Here is a 20742-nt window from a genome sequence, read left to right as displayed (position 1 = left end):
CCCCCCCACCCCCCCCAACGCCGGGTCTCTCTTCCTCCTCTCCCCCCCCCCCCCCAACGCCGGGTCTCTCTTCCTCCTCCCCCCCCCCACGCCGGGTCTCTCTTCCTCCTCTCCCCCCCCCCCCCCCCAACGCCGGGTCTCTCTTCCTCCTCTCTCCCCCCCCCCCCAACGCCGGGTCTCTCTTCCTCCTCCCACCCCCCCCCCCCAACGCCGGGTCTCTCTTCCTCCTCTCTCCCCCCCCCCCCCAACGCCGGGTCTCTCTTCCTCCTCCCACCCCCCCCCCCAAGGCCGGGTCTCTCTTTCTCCTCCCCCCCCCCCCAAACGCCGGGTCTCTCTTTCTCCTCCCCCCACCAAACGCCGGGTCTCTCTTTCTCCTCCCCCCCCCCCAAACGCTGGGTCTCTCTCTTCTCCTCTCCTCCCCCCCCCAAACGCCAGGTCTCTCTTTCTCCTCCCCCCCCCCCAAGGCCGGGTCTCTCTTTCTCCTCCTCCCCCCCAACGCCGGGTCTCTCTTTCTCCTCCTCCCCCCCAAACGCCGGGTCTCTCTTTCTCCTCCCCCCCCCCCCCCCCAAACGCCGGGTCTCTCTTTCTCCTCCCCCCACCAAACGCCGGGTCTCTCTTTCTCCTCTACCCCCCCCTCCCCCCCCAACGCCGGGTCTCTCTTCCTCTTCCCCCCCCCCCAACGCCGGATCTCTCTTCCTCCTCTTTTCCCCCTCCCCCAACGCTGGGTCTCTCTTCCTTCTCACCCCCCCCCCCCACAACGCCGGGTCTCTCTTCCTCCTCTCCCCCCCCCCCCCAACGCCGGGTCTCTCTTCCTCCTCTCCCCCCCCCCCCCAATGCCGGGTCTCTCTTCCTCCTCCCCCCCCCCCCCAACGCCGGGTCTCTCTTCCTCCTCCCCCCCCCCCCAACGCCGGGTCTCTCTTCCTCCTCTCCCCCCCCCCCCCAACGCCGGGTCTCTCTTCCTCCTCCTCCTCTCCCCCCCCAACACCGGGTCTCTCTTCCTCCTCTCCCCCCCCCCCCCCAACGCCAGGTCTCTCTTCCTCCTCCCCCCCCCCCCCCCCGCCCCCCCCCCAACGCCGGGTCTCTCTTCCTCCTCCCCCCCCCCCCCCGCCCCCCCCCCCCGGGTCTCTCTTCCTCCTCTCCCCCCCCCCCCCCCAACGCCAGGTCTCTCTTCCTCCTCCCCCCCCCCCCCCCCCCCCCCCCCCCCCCCCCCCAACGCCGGGTCTCTCTTCCTCCTCTCTCTCCCCACCACACAAACGGCGGGACTCGCCACTTCCGCAGCGGGTGAAACTGACGCGTATCGCGTCAGTCCGCTGCTGGCCCTTTCGGGAAGGGAGATTACCGGCTTAAAAGAAGGCCCTGACGCCGGAGTCATCCGTACCGCTTTTTCCCGCCGGAAATGGGCGTCACGTCGGTCCCCGGAGAATTTCGCCCCATGAAACCATCATCAATAATGCCCTTTAGAATTAGAAATTTACCATCCGCTATCCTTGCCTGGTCCAGCCTACATGTGACTCCAGACCTACAGCAATGTGGTTGACTCCTTTTTTTAAATTTAGAGTACCCAATTCTTTTTTTTCAATTAAAGGGAAACTTAGTGCGGCCAATCCACCTAACCTGTACATCTTTGGGTTGTGGGGGTGAGACCCACGCAAACACAGGGAGAATATACAAACTCCACAGAGACAGTGAATATGGGGGCAGCAGGGTAGCATGGTGGTTAGCATAAATGCTTCACAGCTCCAGGGTCCCAGGTTCGATTCCCGGCTGGGTCACTGTCTGTGTGGAGTCTGCACGTCCTCCCCGTGTGTGCGTGGGTTTCCTCCGGGTGCTCCGGTTTCCTCCCACAGTCCAAAGATGTGCGGGTTAGGTGGATTGGCCATGCTAAATTGCCCGTAGTGTCCTAATACAAGTAAGGTTAAGGGGGGGTTGTTGGGTTACGGGTATAGGGCGGATACGTGGGTTTGAGTAGGGTGATCATGGCTCGGCACAACATTGAGGGCCGAAGGGCCTGTTCTGTGCTGTACTGTTCTATGTTCTATGGTTGACTCTCAACTGACCCCTGGAATGGCCAAGTAAGCCAGTCAAGAGCAATTACGGATGAGCAGGAAGTGATGGACTTGCCAGTGATACCCATAACATGAAAGAATAAGAAAAAAAAAAATCACACACACACATCTTTCAGTATCTACCGGAAGCAGGAACTCTTGGCTGAATCTCCCTGTATTGCCCATTGACCAGTTATGTTGTTCTAATCCTCCTCCCTTGACATTCAGTGACATTCCTTCACTGACCAGAAACAGAACTGGACTAGCCATATAAATATTATTGCTACAAGTGCAGGTTAGAGGGTAGGAATCCAGTGGCGAGTAACTCACTAATGTGGGACAATGGGATCAAAGGCTATGGGGAGTGATGTGTTATCTGAGTTGGTCTAACATCGACTGCAACTGGAGGAATGAAACGTGAAACAGGCTTCCGACACAGGAGATGGTCCAACACTGTTTTATTGAGGGCAGCACGGTGGCCTAGTGGTTAGCACAACCGCCTCACGGCGCTGAGGTCCCAGGTTCGATCCCGGCTCTGGGTCACTGTCCGTGTGGAGTTTGCACGTTCTCCCCGTGTCTGCGTGGGTTTCGCCCCCACAACCCAAAAATGTGCAGAGTAGGTGGATTGGCCACGCTAAATTGCCCCTTAATTGGAAAAAATAATTGGCTAATCTAAAATTTAAAAAAAAAACCAAAAAACACTGTTTTATTGAACTTGCTGATTGCCGTACACAATCTGCTGTGGGTTGACACTCTATTAACCTAACTGATAACCTCCTACTGGCTTGACCAGACTAGCTCTCTACCACATGGTGATGATGTTTACTGGCTTGTGCACTGTGACTATCTCAGTAGCTGTATCCTGTGAGAGAGGGAGAGTCTTAATGCCCTGTGGGCTTTATAGTGGTGGTGTCCTGTCTGGTGATTAGTTGTTCTGTGTCGTGTGTGTTCATTGGTTATCCTGTGTGTCAATCACTGCCTGTCTGCATTTCATTATATACATGAGTGGATATTATGACATCTCCCCTTTTTAAAATAAATTTTAGAACGTGGCTATATATACATGTATGACTATGTACAAGTGGTGAATGAATGAACACATGGGAAGGTGTCGATCGTGCAGATACAGAGCAAACTGAACAAAATTTACAAGATTTAAGTCTATAGATTCAGTCTTTGTGGTGGGCGATAAATTCTTGTTGACCACCTCCGAGGTAGAGGGGGGAAGCCGGCACCTGGACAGGCGGGTTGGCTGCCATTTCGGTGGCCTCATGGACAGGCGGGATCGCTGCCAGATTGGTGGCCTCGTGGTGTAAGATGTCCGGAGGAGGCATGATGACATGCGAGAAGTGCGGTCAGGTGGTGGGCAGGGAACTTTACGCAGCACCCTCCTGTTGCGCCATAGAATGGAGCCATCAGCCATTTGGACAACGAAAGACCTGGGGGCAGCCTGTCTGCCGACAACAGCTGGGGCGGACCAACCTCCCTCAGGCAGCTGAACGCGAACAACATTGTCTGGAGCCAGCGCAGGCAGATCCGTGGCCTGAGCATCATACGTGATCTTTTGCTGGTCCCTGGATCACTGCAATCTCTGCAGCACCGTGAGGTGGTCAAGGTCTGGAATATGGATGGCTGGAACAGTCGTCCTCAGGTTGCGGTTCATGAGCAACTGCGCCGGAGACAAACCAGTCGACAGAGGGGTTGCCCTGTATGCCAATAGCACCAGGTTGAAATCCGAGGCTGAGTCTGCAGCCTTGCATAGCAGCTGCTTGACAATATGGACCCCTTTCTCGGCCTTCCCGTTTGATTGCGGTAATGGGGACTGGATGTGATATGACTAAAGTGGTAGGATCGTGCAATGTCGGACCACTCTTGGCTGTAGAAACATGGACTATGTCACTCATTACTGTGAGTGGTATCCCGTGCCTGGCAAACGTCTCTTTGCAGGCTTTGATGACTGACTTGGACGTGAGATCCGACAGTTTCACCACTTCCGGGTAGCTGGAGAAGTAGTCGAGCAGGAGCACGTAATCACATCCATTTGCGTGAAAGAGGTCTATCCCCACCTTGGACCATGGAGAGGTTACAATCTCGTGCTGTTGCAGCGTTTCCTTGGGCTGAGCTGGTTGAAACTTCTGGCATGTTGTGCAGTTGAGGACCGTGTTGGCAATGTCCTGGCTGATGCCAGGCCAGTAAACTGCCTGCCGAGCTCTGCGTCGACATTTCTGGACCCCAAGGTGACACTCATGGATCTGTCTGAATACCATGGTTTGTATGCTTTGGGGAAAGACGATTCTATCTAGTTTAAGAAGGATCCCCTCAGCAACTGTCAGCTCGTCCTTAACTTTGAAGAACTGGGGGCACTGCCCCTTTTGCCAGCCATGGGCGAGGTGCTGCATCATGCGCTGCAGTAGAGGATCTTTGGCAGTTTCTTCGCGTATTTGGACAACCCGTTCATTAGTGGCTGGGAGGTTGCTGGCACACAACTGCACCTGTGCTTCAATGTGGCGAATGAAGTCACCCTGTTCACACGGCGTGGTGACGGTTCGGGATAGGGCATCCGCGACGATCAGCTCCTTACCCGGTGTGTAGATGAGTTCAAAGTCATATCGGCGGAGACGAAGAAGAATTCGCTGCAGCCAAGGTGTCATGTCATTTAAATCCTTCTGGATTTTGTGGACTAAAGGCCTGTGGTCCGTTTCCACCATGAACTTTGGCAGGCCGTATACGTAGTCATGAAACTTGACTATTCCTATCAGGAGACCCAAGCACTCCTTTTCGATCTGGGCATACCGTTGTTCGGTCGGAGTCATGGCCCTGGAGGCATATGCCACTGGAGCCCAGGACGAGGAGACATCTCGCTGGAGGAGCACCGCCCCAATGCCGTCTTGGCTTGCATCTGTGGATATCTTGGTATCCTTGGTTGGGTCAAAGAATGCCAGTACTGGGGCTGTGATGAGCTTTGCCTTCAGCTCAAGCCACTCTGCCTGATGTGTGAGAAGCCACTGGAACACTTTCGACTTTTTTACGAGATGCCGTAGGGCCGTGGTGTGGGATGCCATGTTGGGAATGAATTTCCCGAGAAAATTTACCATCCTGAGGAAACGGAGGACCGCCTTTTTGTCCTCTGGGGTCTTCATGGCATTGATTGCCAGCACCTTGTCAGCGTCAGGTTGCACACGCTGCTGTGAAATGTCATCACCCAGAAACTTGATAGCGGACCTACCAAATGAGCATTTGGCCCTGTTTAACTGGAGGCCGTTTTCATGAATCCTCTGAAAAACCTGTTTGAGGCAAGCGATGCGATCCTCGGTCGTCGTGGACCAGATGATCACGTCGTCCACATAGACTCGCACCCCCTCGATGCCCTCCATCATTTGCTCCATTATGCGACGAAATACTTCGGAAGCTGAGATGATACCAAAAGGCATGTGGTTGTAGCAATACCTGCCGAACGGAATGTTAAACGTGCATAGCTTCCGATTGGACTCGTCCAGCTGTATCTGCCAGAACCCATGGGAGGCGTCCAGCTTGGTAAAGAATTTGGCATGAGCCATCTCACAGGTTAACACTTCACGCTTTGTGATCAGGTAGTGCTCTCGCATGATGTTGCGATTCAGGTCTTTGGGATCAATGCAAATGCAGAGTTCACCAGAGGGCTTCTTGACGCAGACCATGGAGCTGACCCAGTCTGTTGGGTCAGTGACCTTTGAGATGATACCTTGGTCTTGGAGCTCTCGAAGCTTCGTTTTCAGACAATCCTTGAGAGGATGCGGTGCATGGATGACTGGGATGGCATTTGGTTTGATCAATATCTTGTAACGATATGGGAGTGTGCCCATTCCATCAAACACGTTGTGGTATTGCGTGAGAATGTCGTCTATCTCAGCCTGGAGATTTGCATTAAGCGAGACAGCTGCCAGTGTCGAGGACATGGCATGGATGCGCTGGACCAGATTTAGGAGTTTGATTGCGCGAGCACCGAGCAGGGATGCCTTGTCAGGACGGATGATCTTGAATCGTAACGTCGCCTTGATTGCCTTGTGAGATACACCTAGCTGACACGATCCACTGGCAGCTCTGGCATTGCCATTGTAGTCAAGGAGCTGGCAGGCTGGTAGAAGAATGCTAGGTTGGTCTCAGATGCTGTCGAGGTCCAACTGTGAAATTGAGGTTTGCAGATGCGCCAGTGTCCAATTTAAATCAGATGCGAGACTGGTTGACCATGATGACAGCACACCACTCGTTGTCAGGATCCACACTCAGGATTGAAAGGCGGGTTGCAGGTGCGGTGGAGGCCAGCTCGCGCGTGGTGATTATGCCTACCCGATATGGAGACTTGAGGCAGTCAGCATCGGAACCCGTTGGGCTGTCGGGATCCGAACCCTGCATGCCTTGTACGCAGCAGACATGTCTGCACTGCAGCTGGGATCGCTGGATGTTGGCGGTGGAGCAGACCTGCAGAAGGCCGCGTAATGCCCAGGCTTTCCACACTGTAGACATCGCCTTCCTTTGGCTGGACATTGCCGCTTTAAATGGGCGGAGCCACAATTTGGACACGTCATGATGCTGACGTCAACGCGTTCTGTGAGCCATCGCGCATGCGCAGTGCGGTCGGCCGATGTTCGCACATACACATTAGGGTCTTCGGCCCCTTCGTCCACTCGGTCGTGGCGTGCATGCGTAGGGACCCGGGAAAAGCGCGCAAAATGGCCACTCTCCTTGATGCTCAGGCCTTGCATTTTTGCGATGGCCTGCACCCTTTCTGCCTCATGGGAGGCTAGTTTTGCATTTTCTGCCGCCCTGATGTGGGTGTAACGATTTCTGGCATGCTCATGGACAATGCACGTTTTGATGGCGATGGAGAGGGTCAACTGTTTGATTTTGAGGAGCTGCTCCCGCAGGGAGTCAGACTGGACCCCGAAGACAATCTGATCCCGGATCATGGAATCAGCCGTCAGCTCATTATTACATGACTGGGCTAGGATGCAGAGATGGGTCAAGAAGGACTGAAAAGGTTCATCCTTACCCTGAAGCCTCTGTTGGAAGATTTACCATTCAAAGCTCTCATTCACCTCAATGTCGAAGTGGCTGTCGAATTTCAGCAGAACCGTCTTGAACTTCGTCTTGTCTTCGCCATCGGCAAACGTGAGCGAGTTATAGATGTGGATGGTGTGATCCTCCACAGTCGACAGAAACAGCGCAATCTTTCTAGCATCTGATGCTGCCTCGAGGTTGGAGGCCTCGATATACAAGAGGAACTTCTGTTTGAAGACTTTCCAGTTGGCGCCAAGGTTGCCAGAGATCCGGAGTTGCGGAGGAGGCTGGATCTTTTCCATGCCGCTTGATGGCTGCATGCTGGTCATTGCAGATTCACTCGAGGTAGGTTTGTTAGAATTAATAGCTCCCTGGTACCATGATGCGTTATCTGAGTTGGTCTGACATCGACTGCAACTGGATGCAGTGAAACGGGAAACAGGCTTCCGACACAGGAGATGGTCCAACACTGTTTTATTGAACTTGCTGATTGCTGTACGTAATCTGCTGTGGGTTGACACTCTATTAACCTAACTGATAGCCTCCTACTGGCTTGACCAGACTAGCTCTCTACCACATGGTGATGATGTTCACTGGCTTGTGCACTGTGACTATCTCAGTAGCTGTGTCCTGTGAGAGAGGGAGAGTCTTAATGCCCTGTGGGCTTTATAGTGATGGTGTCCTGTCTGGCGATTGGTTGTTCTGTGTCTTGTGTGTTCATTGGTCATCCTGTGTGTCAATCACTGCCTGTCTGCATCTCATGATATACATGAGTGGATATTATGACAGGGAGAAAGCAGGATTAGGTTACTGAGTTGGATGATCAGCCATTATCATGATAAAAGAAGGGCCAAAAGGCCTCCTCCTGCTCCTATCTTCTATGTAACTATGCACCTCCTGACTCCCGAAAGTCTGTCCATCATCTATAAGGCACAGTTCAGGAATGTAATGGAATACTCCCCACATGCCTGGATGAGTGCAGCTCCAACAAAATTCATGAAGCTAAACATCATCCAGGACAAAGCAGCCCGCTTGATTGGCACCCCTTCCACAAGCAGTTACTCCCTCCACCACCTGTGCACAGTCGCAGCTGTGTGTACCATCTACAAGATGCACTGCAGGAGCTCACCAAGGCTCCTTTGGCAGCACTTTCCAAACCCACGACTCCTACCATCTAGAAGGACAAAGGCAGCTGATATTTGGGAGCATCACCACCTGGAAGTTCCCATCCAAGTCACTCACCACCCTGACTTGGAACTATATCTCCATTCCTTTACTGTCACTGGGTCAAAATCCTGAAACTCCCTCCCTTACAGCATAATGGGTGTACCTACACCACATGGACTGCAGAGATTTGAGATGACAGCTCACCATCACCTTCTAAAGGGCAACTAGGGATGGGCAATAAATGTTGGTCTAGGCATGCGAGATCCACATCCTGTAAATGAAGAAAAATGAATTTTTAAAAAACTGTTAACTGATCAACTAACTTCACTAACTTGTAATTGAACATGAAACCTTACTGAGAGTGGTTGCAACCCATTAGATCATCAGTAGATTTTTAATTTAAAATGGGCTGCATTTTTACTTTTGGGCCTGTTGGTAGCAGAGGAGCCCAACAGCACAATGCCTTCTTCTCAGAGGCTGAAAAGGTCTACGACCATCTGACATGAAGCCTTAAGTCTTCTGAGGCACTGCTGCTCAGTCATGCCCACACATCGCCTTCTGAGGGTTGCATCTCTTTGCTCTGTGTTCTGCCCCTGCACCTGCTGCTGCTCATCTTGTTCCTCATCTGAGGCACAAGGTAGATTTGCTGAATTAAAGGTTGTCAACTGGCAAGTGTAGAGCAAAGCTAATATATGCCAAAATAGTGAAAACGACCTTCAAAGTAGTGAATCTCAACTGGTTATCTTAACTTGATTGTTAGTGTAGTTTTCAGCTCACTTTGGATTGTTCATCAAGTGTTGCCCAATCATGGAATCACATTCTAACAGTAGACATTTTGCAGTAGACGTAATCAGGAATCTTGTAAACAGGGCCCTCTCCATTTGCTCACCTTGCAAGCTTGACACAGAAATAGAGTACATCAAAGATATCCTGATCAGGTCATTGCTTGATGTGTATTGTGCAAATTTGCAAATGGGCCAAAGGCTGCAACTTTTGGATCTGAAAAGTCCCTGGTCTATCTTAAATTACAATGGAAAGGCAAAGAATCTCAAAAATTGAAACAACAGCCGAAGCTAGCCATTTCAAGCTGCTCCTATGAAGTGGCTACATGAGTGGTATTTTCCACATATATGATGATGCCCTCAGTCCACGCAGTGGAGCCATGTTATGTATGAATTTCAGGGCCTGGTATGCAGGCCTTCTGATCGAATCAAATAGTGGGTGGTGTTTTCCCAGAAATCAAAAAAGGGTGATGTAGACGGGAAAAGTGGTGTTCAAGCCGCCAACAGCAATGACAGCTTTCTCTGCTGTATAATCCAGGACTTTGAAAATAAAACCTTCAAGGGGTGGTCCATAACGTATCACTGGTGGGGCGGCCTCTAATTTACGCGCCCCTTCAGTAACTTTGTCAATCAAGGATCGCGACGCCACTTTTAAATGCCATAGCAGCACAGAGAGAGCAAAGGAGTTCACCCTGAAACCCTCCAGTCTTTATCGATGTAAAATCTCACTCTGCAGTTCTCCCAATATTTCCTGCTCCTTTTGCTGAACCCGTTTGACACATTCAGGAGCGGAAAATACCAGCCAGTGTTTGTTTGGTTGTTCATAATTGTTTGTGTATGTCGCCACGAGGAGGAATGGCTGAGGACTTGCAAATGGATAGACTGACAGGGAGAGACTCGCAGCTTGTTTTTACATTGCTGCTCTCCAGCAGTGTGGGCTGAAAATGAGAAGCAAACGAGCACACAAAAGCAGAAAGCATGCTAACTCTCTTCACCCACACACTAGACACATTGCATCGACCTGTTGGACACACAAGTGTTCTTAATGAGCACTTTACATATTATAATTGTCAACACACCCATCCCACTGAGGTTTCTCTCGTACAGCAGATTAAGCTCAGGTTACATTCAGAAGCAAGTGGGTTGGTGCCCACTTTTGGATGCATTGGTACTTGCAGCCCTTTTAACTACCTACCTGCCTGCAAACCCCCTCACTCTTTGGAGTTAAAATTCCTCCTCCAATGTTTCTAATTTCATTGTTTGAAAATAACTGTCCCTTGCACAGATTTATTATAAACATTAATATACAGAATCTTTCAACAGGAAAATTTCAAGAGTTAATTCAAGATCATTACTATTATAGTTCTCTGTATCTCGTTTATCAATGTTTTCAATTCTTTGTTTTCCTTCTGGAAGTAGTTTGTCAAGCTAGGGCCAGCCAAATGACAGCATGTAAAATTTCCAATCAATCACACACTTTCATGCTGTGTTAGTCAATGCTATGGATCCTCATAACCAAATACATTAATCTTTTCTCTCCATTCCTGGATGTATAGGGCGCAATTCTCCCAAAGGGAGACAAAGTGCCGACGGCGGAGTGAAAACCGGAGTGTTTCACTCTGGCGTCGGAGGCCGCTCCTCGCCCCCTATTCTCCCATCCCCAGAGGGCTAGGAGCGGCACCGCGTCAATTATACGCGCCGGGCCGTGATGCTCGCGTCAAAGCGGAGCCGCGTAAATGATGCGGCTGGTGGCGCTTAAATTATGTCACCCGCGCATGCGCAGTTTGGCCGGCTCCAACCCGCGCATGCGCGGTTGCTGACCTCCCCGCAGGCACCCCACAAGATATGTCGGAGTGATCTTGCGGGGCGGCGGAGGGAAAAGAGTGTGTCTTTTAGAGACGCTGGCCCGACAATCGGTGTGCACCGATCGCGGGCCAAACCCCTCCTGAGCACCCCCCTGGTGCTCGATCCTCCCCCCCCCCCACAGGCCCCACACGCAGCGGTCGCGCGCTGTTCACGTCGTCAGCGACCAAGTGTGGTTGGCGCCGGCGTGAACCGGTCGGAATAGGCAGGCCGCTCGGCCCATCCGGGCAGGAGAATCGCCGCGCGACCGTTAGAAACGGCGAGAGCAGCGATTCTCCGAGCGGCCAGTCGTAAAACGCGACACGCCGTTTGGGGGGGGGGGGGTTGGGGGAATCGCGTGCGGGTGCCAGGGCGGCGTGGCGTGAATCGCCCGGCACTCCCGCGATTCTCCCGCCCGACGTCGGAGAATCACACCCATAATGTTTGAAAGAAACTTGTGTTCTGTTGTGCCATCACACACAATGGGCGGCATTCTCCCCTACCCGGCGTGACGGAGGGTCCTGGAGTAGGGGAGTGGCGCCAACCACTCAGGGGTTGCGCCTCCCCAAAGGTGGGGAATTCTCCTCACCTTTGGGGGCCAGCCCCGCGCCGGAACGGTTGCCACCAGAAGACCGGCGCAAAACACCGGCGCCCCCGGCAGCTGGCCGCTGACGTCACTGCCGGTGCATGCGCGATGTGGGGTTCTCTTCCGCTTCCGCCATGGTGGAGGCCATGGCGGACGCGGAGGAAAATAGTGCAGCCAGGGCACTGGCCCGGTGTCTGAGCGGGGGGCCCCGATCGCGGGCCAGGCCACCGTGGGGGGCCCCCCCGGGGTTCGATCGCCCCCCCCGCCCCCCCAGGACCCCGGGGGCCTGCTCGCGCCGCTGAGCCCGCCGTTCCAGAGGTGGTTTAAACCTCGGCGTTGGGAGAGGCTTCCCAGCGGATGGACTTCGGCCAATCCGGGCCGGAGAATCACCACAGGGGCCTCTCCGATCGGAGTGGCGAGGTTCCGCCGCCGCCACTTCCCGGGTGGCAGAGAATCTCTGCCACGGCAGGGGCGGGATTTTAGGCGCCCCCAGGCGATTCTCCGACCCTGCTGGGGGTCGGAGAATTTCGCCCAATAGTTTGGTTCTTCAGGGTTCATCTGATTCCTGGTGGTCATGAGAACCTGGTCTACTTGTAACGCTGACCACTTATTACTAGGACCTAGGTTCAAAGCCAGCTCAGACTAAGGTGATAAAGGGCGAAATTCTCCGACCCCACGCAGGGTCGGAGAATAGGCGGGAAGCAGCGTTATTTCCGCTCCCGCAGGTTTTGTAATTCTCCCGCCGGTCAAAAACCGGCGTTGTGCAAATCCCGCCGGCAGCCTGTGAAAACAGCTGGGGCCGGCGGGATTTCATTTTAAAAAAAAATTACCTTAAATCTCCGGCCCGGATGGGCCGAAGTCCCGCCGCTGGGAGGCCTTCTCCCGCCGCCGAGGTTTAAACCACCTCTAAAACGGCGGGCTCAGCGGCGCGAGCGGGCCCCCGGGGTCCTGGGGGGGCGATCGGACCCGGGGGGGTGCCCCCACGGAGGCCTGGCCCGCGATCGGGGCCCCCCGCTCACTCTGCGGGGCAGTGCCGTGGGGGCACTCTTTCTCCTTCCGCTCCGCCACGGCCTCCGCCATGGCGGACGCGGAGGAGAACCCGCATCGCGCATGCGCCGGCAGTGACGTCAGCGGCCAGCTGCCGCTGACGTCACTGCCGGCGCATGCGCCGACCGCCGAAAGCCTTTCGGCCAGCCCCGCTTCCGACGGCGCCGGGTGTTTGCGCCGGTCTTCTGGTGCAAACTGCTCCGGCGCGGGGCTGGCCCCCAAAGGTGGGGAGAATTCCCCACCTTTGGGGAGGCGCGACCCCTGAGTGGTTGGCGCCACTCCCCTACGCCGGCACCCTCCGTCACGCCAGGTAGGGGAGAATCCAGCCCAAAGTCTCCTCAGACTGAGGGCTATAAGGCTCCAATGTGAAATTAGTTTCAACAGTCTTAATTCAGTTCATAGCTGGCAGGGAGTCTCAGTGTACATTTGTTTGGAACCCATAAACAAATAAACAACCTCTTGCCAATTAAGCACTCCATTTGAAAGGGGCAGGATTATACCACCTTAATAAACACAAAAACTCTGAAGGGAACTTACCAACTTGAATTGAAACGTCACTCTCGGGATTGATGAAACACTCCAAACCCCTCCCTCCCCCTCACTCCACTCCACTCTGGCACTAACCAGTGGGGAAAGAGTTTGGTGTTAATTGGCAATCTTATTCAGACTAAAAACAAGTGTGGGAAATGGAACATGTAAACTTGATCAAAAACATGATCAAATGGAGGTTTTTGAACTGTGGAGCCAGTTAATAAGGCAAAAATAATTTTGAAATTGAGTATTAAAACCTCCTTGTCTTACGCTATATTGAACACTGAGGCATATTGTTACACACCAAATATCTTCCACGGTTGAAGATTAATTCATTAAACCAAAAACTGGAATTGAACCTGGGACTTGTCCTTTTCTGTATGGTATTGAGCCATACCAAAATGATATCAATATCCGAACATTTTATGCAAAACTTCCTGACTAACTGGATGAAAACAGGAAAGAAACCAAAATAAAAATGAAAATTACACCTCAGAAATTGTGCTACTGGGCCCTTTAAATGGATTTCCATTACAGTACATGCTGGTGGCACACTTCATATAGACAGAGAGATGGCCACGTCCTTTCCAGTGTAAGTGGAAATATTGCATGTACCCGTAGTTTCCGGACTATAAGCCGCTACTTCTTTCACACGTTTTGAACCTCGCGGCTTATACAACGACACGCCTTATTTATGGATTTTTCCCGCTTTCACTAAACCAATGAAATTGCGTAACGGGTCAAGGTAAAACAATGTAACTTTTTAGTTTACTGTTTAGATTAAATCGAGCGCGCTCAAACATCCCATCATTCTGATTACGGTAGTCATTTTGTCACCCTCATCATGGCAAAGACACGGAGAAATGCATATGATGCAGCTTTCAAGTTGAAGGCGATCGATCTGGCTGTTGGAAAAGGAAATAGAGCTGCTGCACTAGAGCTTGGTCTTAATGAGTCGATGATAAGACGTTGGAAACAGCAGCGTGAGGAATTGACTCAGTGCAAAAAGACAACTAAAGCTTTCAGAGGGAAGAAAAGCAGATGACCCGAACTAGAAAATGAGCTCGAAGACTGGGTCAACATGCAGAGAGCAGACGGCCGAGGTGTTTCAACTGTACAGATCCGACTGAAAGCCAAAACAATCGCCACCGCAATGAAGTTTGAGAATTTTAGAGGTGGACCATCGTGGTGTCTCAGATTTATGAGACGTAAAGGCCTGTCCATCAGGGTACGGACGAGTTTGTGTCAGCAGCTCCCTCCCGACTACGATGAAAAAATTTCAAACTTCCGCAAATTCATTGATGCAAAGATAGCAGAGCATTCCATTGGCCCGCACAATATCATAAATATGGATGAGGTTCCTCTGACATTTGACCTGCCTCTCACTCGGACTGTCAACAGGAAAGGTGAATCATCCGTCATGCTGAAAACAACTGGGCATGAAAAAACGCACTTCACCTGTGTTCTGAGTTGCACGGCATCGGGAGAAAAGCTTCCACCGATGGTGATTTTTAAACGCACGACGATACCAAAAGAAAAATTCCCTACAGGAATTGTTGTGAAAGTCAACAAGAAAGGATGGATGACGGAAAGCCTAATGCATGAATGGCATACGGAGTGCTACGGCAAGCGACCGGGAGGATTCTTTCACAGGAACAAGGCATTGCTCGTTTTGGACAGCATGAGGGCCCACATAACAGATTCTGTGAAAGAAGCCATCAAGAGGACAAACTCAATTCCAGCTGTGATTCCTGGGGGCACAACAAAGTATTTACAGCCACTCGACATCAGTTTAAATCGTGCATTTAAGGTGGCGCTTCGTGTTCAGTGGGAGGCTTGGATGACAAGTGGGGAGAAATCCTTCACTAAAACGGGCCGCATGCGAAGAGCAACTTATGGTCAAGTCTGCCAGTGGGTCCTGACAGCGTGGAGCATTGTTAAAAAATCCACTATCATCAACGGGTTTCGAAAAGCTGGATTGCTGCGTGTTGAAGAGGGCAGCATGAGCTCAGCGGGAAATTTGCCTCCGGATGAAAGTGATGAGAGCGACAATGAAAACAATCCAACATCGGATGAAGCAATTCTGAGGCTATTCAACTCTGACACTGAAGGAGATGACTTCAGTGGTTTCAGTGCACAAGAGGAGGATAGTGACTGTGATCACCTGGGTTGGTGATATCTTGATTACGATCAGTAATAAAATACTTCTTTTTACACATGATTTATTTATTTTTAATGTTTCAAACTGATGATTCTATGTTAATCTTAAGAGCTTAATCGGATTGATTTCGCTCCACAGTGACCAATGACTTTCTTGGTAGGCTATTCTTTACCGCTAATTTTTATTTTTGTTACAAGCCGTATTTCGTTAAAGCCTGTGTAAAGCTCATTTGTTTCAATGTACCGGTAAGCACCTGCGGCTTATATACGTGTGCGGCTTATTTATGTTCAAAATAAAAAATTTTTTCAAAATCAGTGGGTGCGGCTTATAGTCAGGTGCGCTTTATAGTCCGGAAATTACGGTATATGTAAATTATGTTATGGTTTAATTTTATTGATTGGAAATTGACTAACATTGCTACTGCCAATACAAACCCAATCAGAAAATTAGATTGGGCTGTAAGTGGATGGAAATTTGATATAACTGATCTCCCATTTTCAAAAAATCTAGCCGTTGATAAAAGTATTAACATTTATTTTTTCAAAACTTTTGTTTCAGAATATATTTGTTGAGAATGGCTTTGGTTTCAGTGGACAGCACACCACACTATATGAAAACAAGCTTTGGAGCAGATGCCAACCCTCTGAAGTTCTACTCCACAACATATTCTACATCGTATGGTAAGAGAGTGCAAAGTAGTCTGTAGTGTCGCTGAAGCTTTTTCTGGAAGAGATGAGAGCACAATGCAACGAGTCTGAGATTGGTGCATCACGCCATAAATTTGGGACTCTGAGAAAATTGCTACGCTGCAGGAACCTCATAGGTTCTGCCATGCCAGCTGAAAAGACATCTATTGCTGCTGCTGCTGCTTTACGTAATATCCCAAAGAGCAGCAGATGGCCTCGGAGTAATGGGGATCGCAGGTTAAGCAATGGTATAATGAGGTAGGCACTGGCCTCCAGGCTCATTTCACATCCAGCCAAGATTGATGGGAACAAACTCTCTTCTGCCGCATATTCATGAGGTTCCTATGAGAAATGGTATATACAATGTGAAGTTGGTATAGTGTATACCACACACACACCATTGTAACAAGTAAATTGATGCTAAATTGGCAGTCTCCCTTAGATGTCCAATCAACAAACTCCATTCCACAGCCAGCAATTCCATCCTCCTCACTGGTTATGTCTCAGAGTGAACTGGAATCTGAATAATATAATTGCCTTATTTCACCCTGAGCTTCTCACTGAAATCATTTCCATCACCATACTTCAAGCTCCTTATTATTGTCTACCTCTGCCTTCTCCATAGCCCAATGCTGCTGAAACCTCCATACATTCATTTGCTATCTCCGGTCTTGAATATTTTACCCTTGGTAAACTTGAGCTCATTCAAATGTCCATTAGACCATAAGACATAGGAGCAGAATTAGGCCCATCAAGTCTGCTCCACCATTCAATCGTAGCTGATATGTTTCTTATCCTCATTCTCCTGCCTTCTCCCCATAACCCTATATCCCCTTAAATAAATCAAGAACCTATCTATCTCTGTCTTAAAGACACTCAGTGATTGGCCTCCACAGTCTTCTGAGGCAAAGAGTTCCACAGATTCATTACCCTCTGGCTGAAGACATTCTCTCTCATCTCAGTTTTAAAGGATCGCCCTTTCAGTTTGAGGCTGTGCCCTCGGGTTCTAGTTTTACTTAATAGGGGAAACACCCTCTCCACATCCACTCTATCTGGGGTTCTCAATATTTTACACCAAGTCCCATTCAGCCATCAACCCTGTGGTTGTTAATTTATATGGCCCACTGATACCACAAATTGAAACTTATGATTCTGATGCTCTCCATAACCTTGCCCCACCACATCTCTGAAACCACTTCCAGCCCTACAACTCTAAGAATTGGAACAGAAAGAGGTCCCACAAAGTCCCATGTAGGGACAAATACAGGGATCAGAGATAGATTCCATGGAGTCAAAATAAATGACAGGAGCAGAGAAAAAGCTTGAAGTTGAAGAAAGAGCTGTGGGTGTCAGATTGAAGCAAAATGGGCTTGAGAGAATCCCAGAAAATCCGAGAGGACAACCGATGGTTGGTGACTCCGTGCTGTAGATTAGGGAGGCAAAGTCACCCCTTTGGAACAGTGATGCTCTGCTTGGCTTGGCCAATGATCTGAAATTGTGCTTGTAAAGTGAAGCTTGAGTGTAATCAGAGTTCGAGAGGAAAGGATTATGAGAAGGCGAGATTGAAATCCTGAATGTAGATGCTTGTTGAAGCCTTCCAAGTAGCAGAGATGTCTGAAGAGAATTACAAGGCAAGTTCCTCAAATGTGGATATTGGAAACTGAGAAAGTCAGTTTCAGTGAACCTGGTTGACTCGTGTTATGGCAAGTGACTGAGTGGGTTGTTGAGAAATCCATGGAAATTGGTCACATCTATCTTTTACTTTGGAGGAAGATGTGGCTTACCACAGTTCTGCTGTGAATTCACATGTGTCTATAAAGATATTGCTGAGATGAAGGAATAGTGAATATTTGAAAGTGAATATTTGAAACATTTTCTTGTGCTTTATTGAGATTTTTTCAACCCTTTTGTCTGCTGAAATGCTCTTAATTTTTCTGGTTTAATTATCTTTTGTGAGTTGAAAGTTAATCAGCTGACTCTTGTGAATTTGTTCACCAGCTTGCTTCCATGGTTCCTAAAAATAAAATTGAGTATCAAGCTAGATTTCACTTTGGGATCTGACTAGTCCTGTAGCAATGTCAGCTGGGATTGTAAAACTATAATGACATTTCTATATAGTTTCTTCTTCCAGAAAGCCTCTGTGCAAGCACCAGGCAAATTGTTTGATGCTAGAATAGGGAGCCCAAGGAGCATGTCAATATTTGCAGATAACTCCCACAAATGTGTCAATATTTACAAAGAGTTCCACTTGCAGAAATTTTGAAAAACATTGAGTGAGTATCTACAGTGTGAGTGAAGAGATTGCTCAGAATTAGACTGAAGAAACACATATCATTCTTGGGAGTTGTGTTGGCTTTTGAACCTCTGCAAAGAGCAGCTAGCTCCCACTTTAAAAATAAACTCCTTAAACTTCTTATAAAAAATTACAGCAGACCTTAGGCTCCAGATGGTAAGCTCCTGGCCTCTATGTTGACAATTTGACAAATGTTTAGCGGCCTTTAATACTGAGTCATCTCTTTTTAAAGAGGTCAGCCTTTTGATGGCTACTGTATTGTAAAATGATGAGTATTTCATATATTGGCTGTCTCTTCATTGAAGACAATCTGTAAAGATTGTAGTCCATTTTGTTAATCTGCTAAATACAGGCAGCATCTGGTCTTGCAGACAAGTATTCAGATTGTGGGGATGGGGTGAAATAGGATGAGGTGGGGAATGAGGGTTCTATGTTCAATTTCTGCCTTATCTAGAGCCGCCCCTTTGATTACCACTGAAATGGTTCCAATCAAAGTCCAATCTCCATGATGAGACCATCAATTCACGAGACACGTGCTTTAAGATATGAACAGTGGTTTTAATCTACTTACAACAGAGCCAGCCTGTAACACGATGAACTGGTCGGCTGGCTCTGGGCATCGATCTTTATACAGCAGTCCAGGGGGAGGAGCCATGGGCGGAGCCAAGGGTGGAGCCCTGAACAAACTCCTATGCATTCCCAGTGCTACTCCCCCTAGTGGTCGGGCAACGCAATTGCGCTTACTAATATGGTATCATATATATTACAGTGTGAATTACATTCACCACACTCCAAAACATGTTTGCCCTCTTCACCTGTGCTTCTGTGCACCTGCTCCTCAAAATCTCATCCATGTCTTTGCCAACTGCAGACTAAACCAATCCAGTGCTCTCCTGGTGGGTCTCCCACCTTCCACCGCTCTGTTAACTTCAGGACTTCCAAAGCTGTATTCTTCACATCCAGTACTGCACCAAACCTCTTTCAAACAAGTTCTCTAATGTTATATGTTCATCTGTCTAATTAATCTGCTTCTTCATGGCCATACCTCTCTCTAAATCTGTAAACCCTTCGAGGTCCACAACAACCCCATTGCTGCCCACCTTCACTTCCCATCCTCTGCTGCAGCCCTCCCACCACCACCCCTCCCCAACAAGAATTTTCTGGACTTTGGCAGAATCCATCTCTTTGACCGAGTTTCATCATTTCTCCTAATCTCTCTTCCTGTGCCTAGGTTTCTGTTCATGTCTGATTACGCCTCTGAAATATATGGAATGTTATTTCCATATGAATGGCAGTGCCCATATATCAATTGTTGCTGAGTTAACTGGGACAGTGGGGAAGAAGTTACTACTGGCTTTCAGTGAGGTGAAGGGCACAAATGACTCAGGTTTCCACTGCTGATTTGCTATCCAGTGACTGTGGCTGGAATTTTCCACCCCCCCCCCCCCCCCCCCCTCCCACTGCAATGGGTTCTCCCGTAGCAGGGCCAGAAATCATTGAAATCTCCATTCACATTGCCTCACCGCGCTGTTATGTTATGCTGCTTGATTAACATAAATTGCTACTGACCATAGACGACGTTGAAAGATGCTGCTTGATTAACATAAGTTGCTACTGACCATAGACGATGTTGAAAGACACTCCAGTCCTTGAAGTAAGTTGAAAGGATTTATTCAGTAACAACAACTAGATAAAAGAGTTCGACACTCTGCTGATGTAACTCTAGTAACTCAGTGATAATGACTAACTGTACAACTGGGATCTAGGCCACATGTGGTGACCCAGCCTGAGATCTAAACTATTCTGGTGCTAATCCTACAGTCCCTGCCAGGAGTGAGAGGGAGGGTCTGGCGTGTGTCTGGTTTCACAATGAGTTGAGTAATGCCCTCTGGTGGTCGTGCCACAGCCAGGTGTTCTGATTAACCCCTTAGTTACATGTCAGTCCACATATCATTGCACGCCAAGGACCTGGGTTCGATCCTGGCCCTGGGTCACTGTCCGTGTGGAGTTTGCACAGTCTCCCCATGTCTGCGTGGGTTTCTCCCCTCAATCCAAAGATATGCAGGTTAGGTGGATTGGCCACACTAAATTGCCCCTTAATTGGAAAAAAAAGAATTAGATATTCTAAACTTATTTAAAAAAAATAAATCTCCATTCACATTGGCACGATCGGAAGACCCTGTCAGTGTCAGGGGCTAGAAAGTTTCCTGTGGAAAAATCCGCATACAAATAACCATCAGGATTGAGTTTGATTGTGAGATTTATAAAACAGCTGATTCTAACTGTCCAGGCTTTTACATGAAGAATCGCTGTGTGGGTAAGATATTGGAGGGGTTGACAGTTACCATGGAACCATACAGCAGCGAGAATCTGAACTATTGGAGTTGCCGGGGATAAAACTGTTGGAAGCAGATCACCATCACCTCCCATGCTGCTCTGGCTCAACTGTCTGTTGCATTACAAGGAGAGAGCATAAATAAAGTAAATATGGGGAAGCATGGTGGTGCAGTGATTAGCACTGCTGCCTCACAGCCCCGAGTTCCCGGGTTCGATCCTGGCCCCGGG

The 20742-nt window shown here is 49.6% G+C and overlaps 1 protein-coding gene across 5 annotated transcripts in view; it reads left to right on the top strand.

Moving 5' to 3' along the window:
* ppp1r32 (protein phosphatase 1, regulatory subunit 32) overlaps window positions 1-20742 on the top strand; it is a 282513-nt gene that overhangs the window by 21974 nt on the left and 239797 nt on the right. For all 5 annotated transcript variants that reach the window (XM_038807694.1, XM_038807697.1, XM_038807698.1 and 2 more), the window contains exon 3: window positions 15757-15878. In XM_038807694.1, coding sequence (XP_038663622.1) covers window positions 15773-15878 — 106 coding nt within the window. In that variant the 5' untranslated portion in view covers window positions 15757-15772. The remainder of the gene's footprint in view (window positions 1-15756; window positions 15879-20742) is intronic.

The sequence above is a fragment of the Scyliorhinus canicula genome, chromosome 9 (assembly GCF_902713615.1).
Source record: "Scyliorhinus canicula chromosome 9, sScyCan1.1, whole genome shotgun sequence".
Taxonomy (NCBI): Eukaryota; Metazoa; Chordata; class Chondrichthyes; order Carcharhiniformes; family Scyliorhinidae; genus Scyliorhinus; species Scyliorhinus canicula.
The sequence above is the reverse complement of the archived record's forward strand: the minus strand, read 5'-3'. Positions and strand labels throughout refer to the sequence as shown.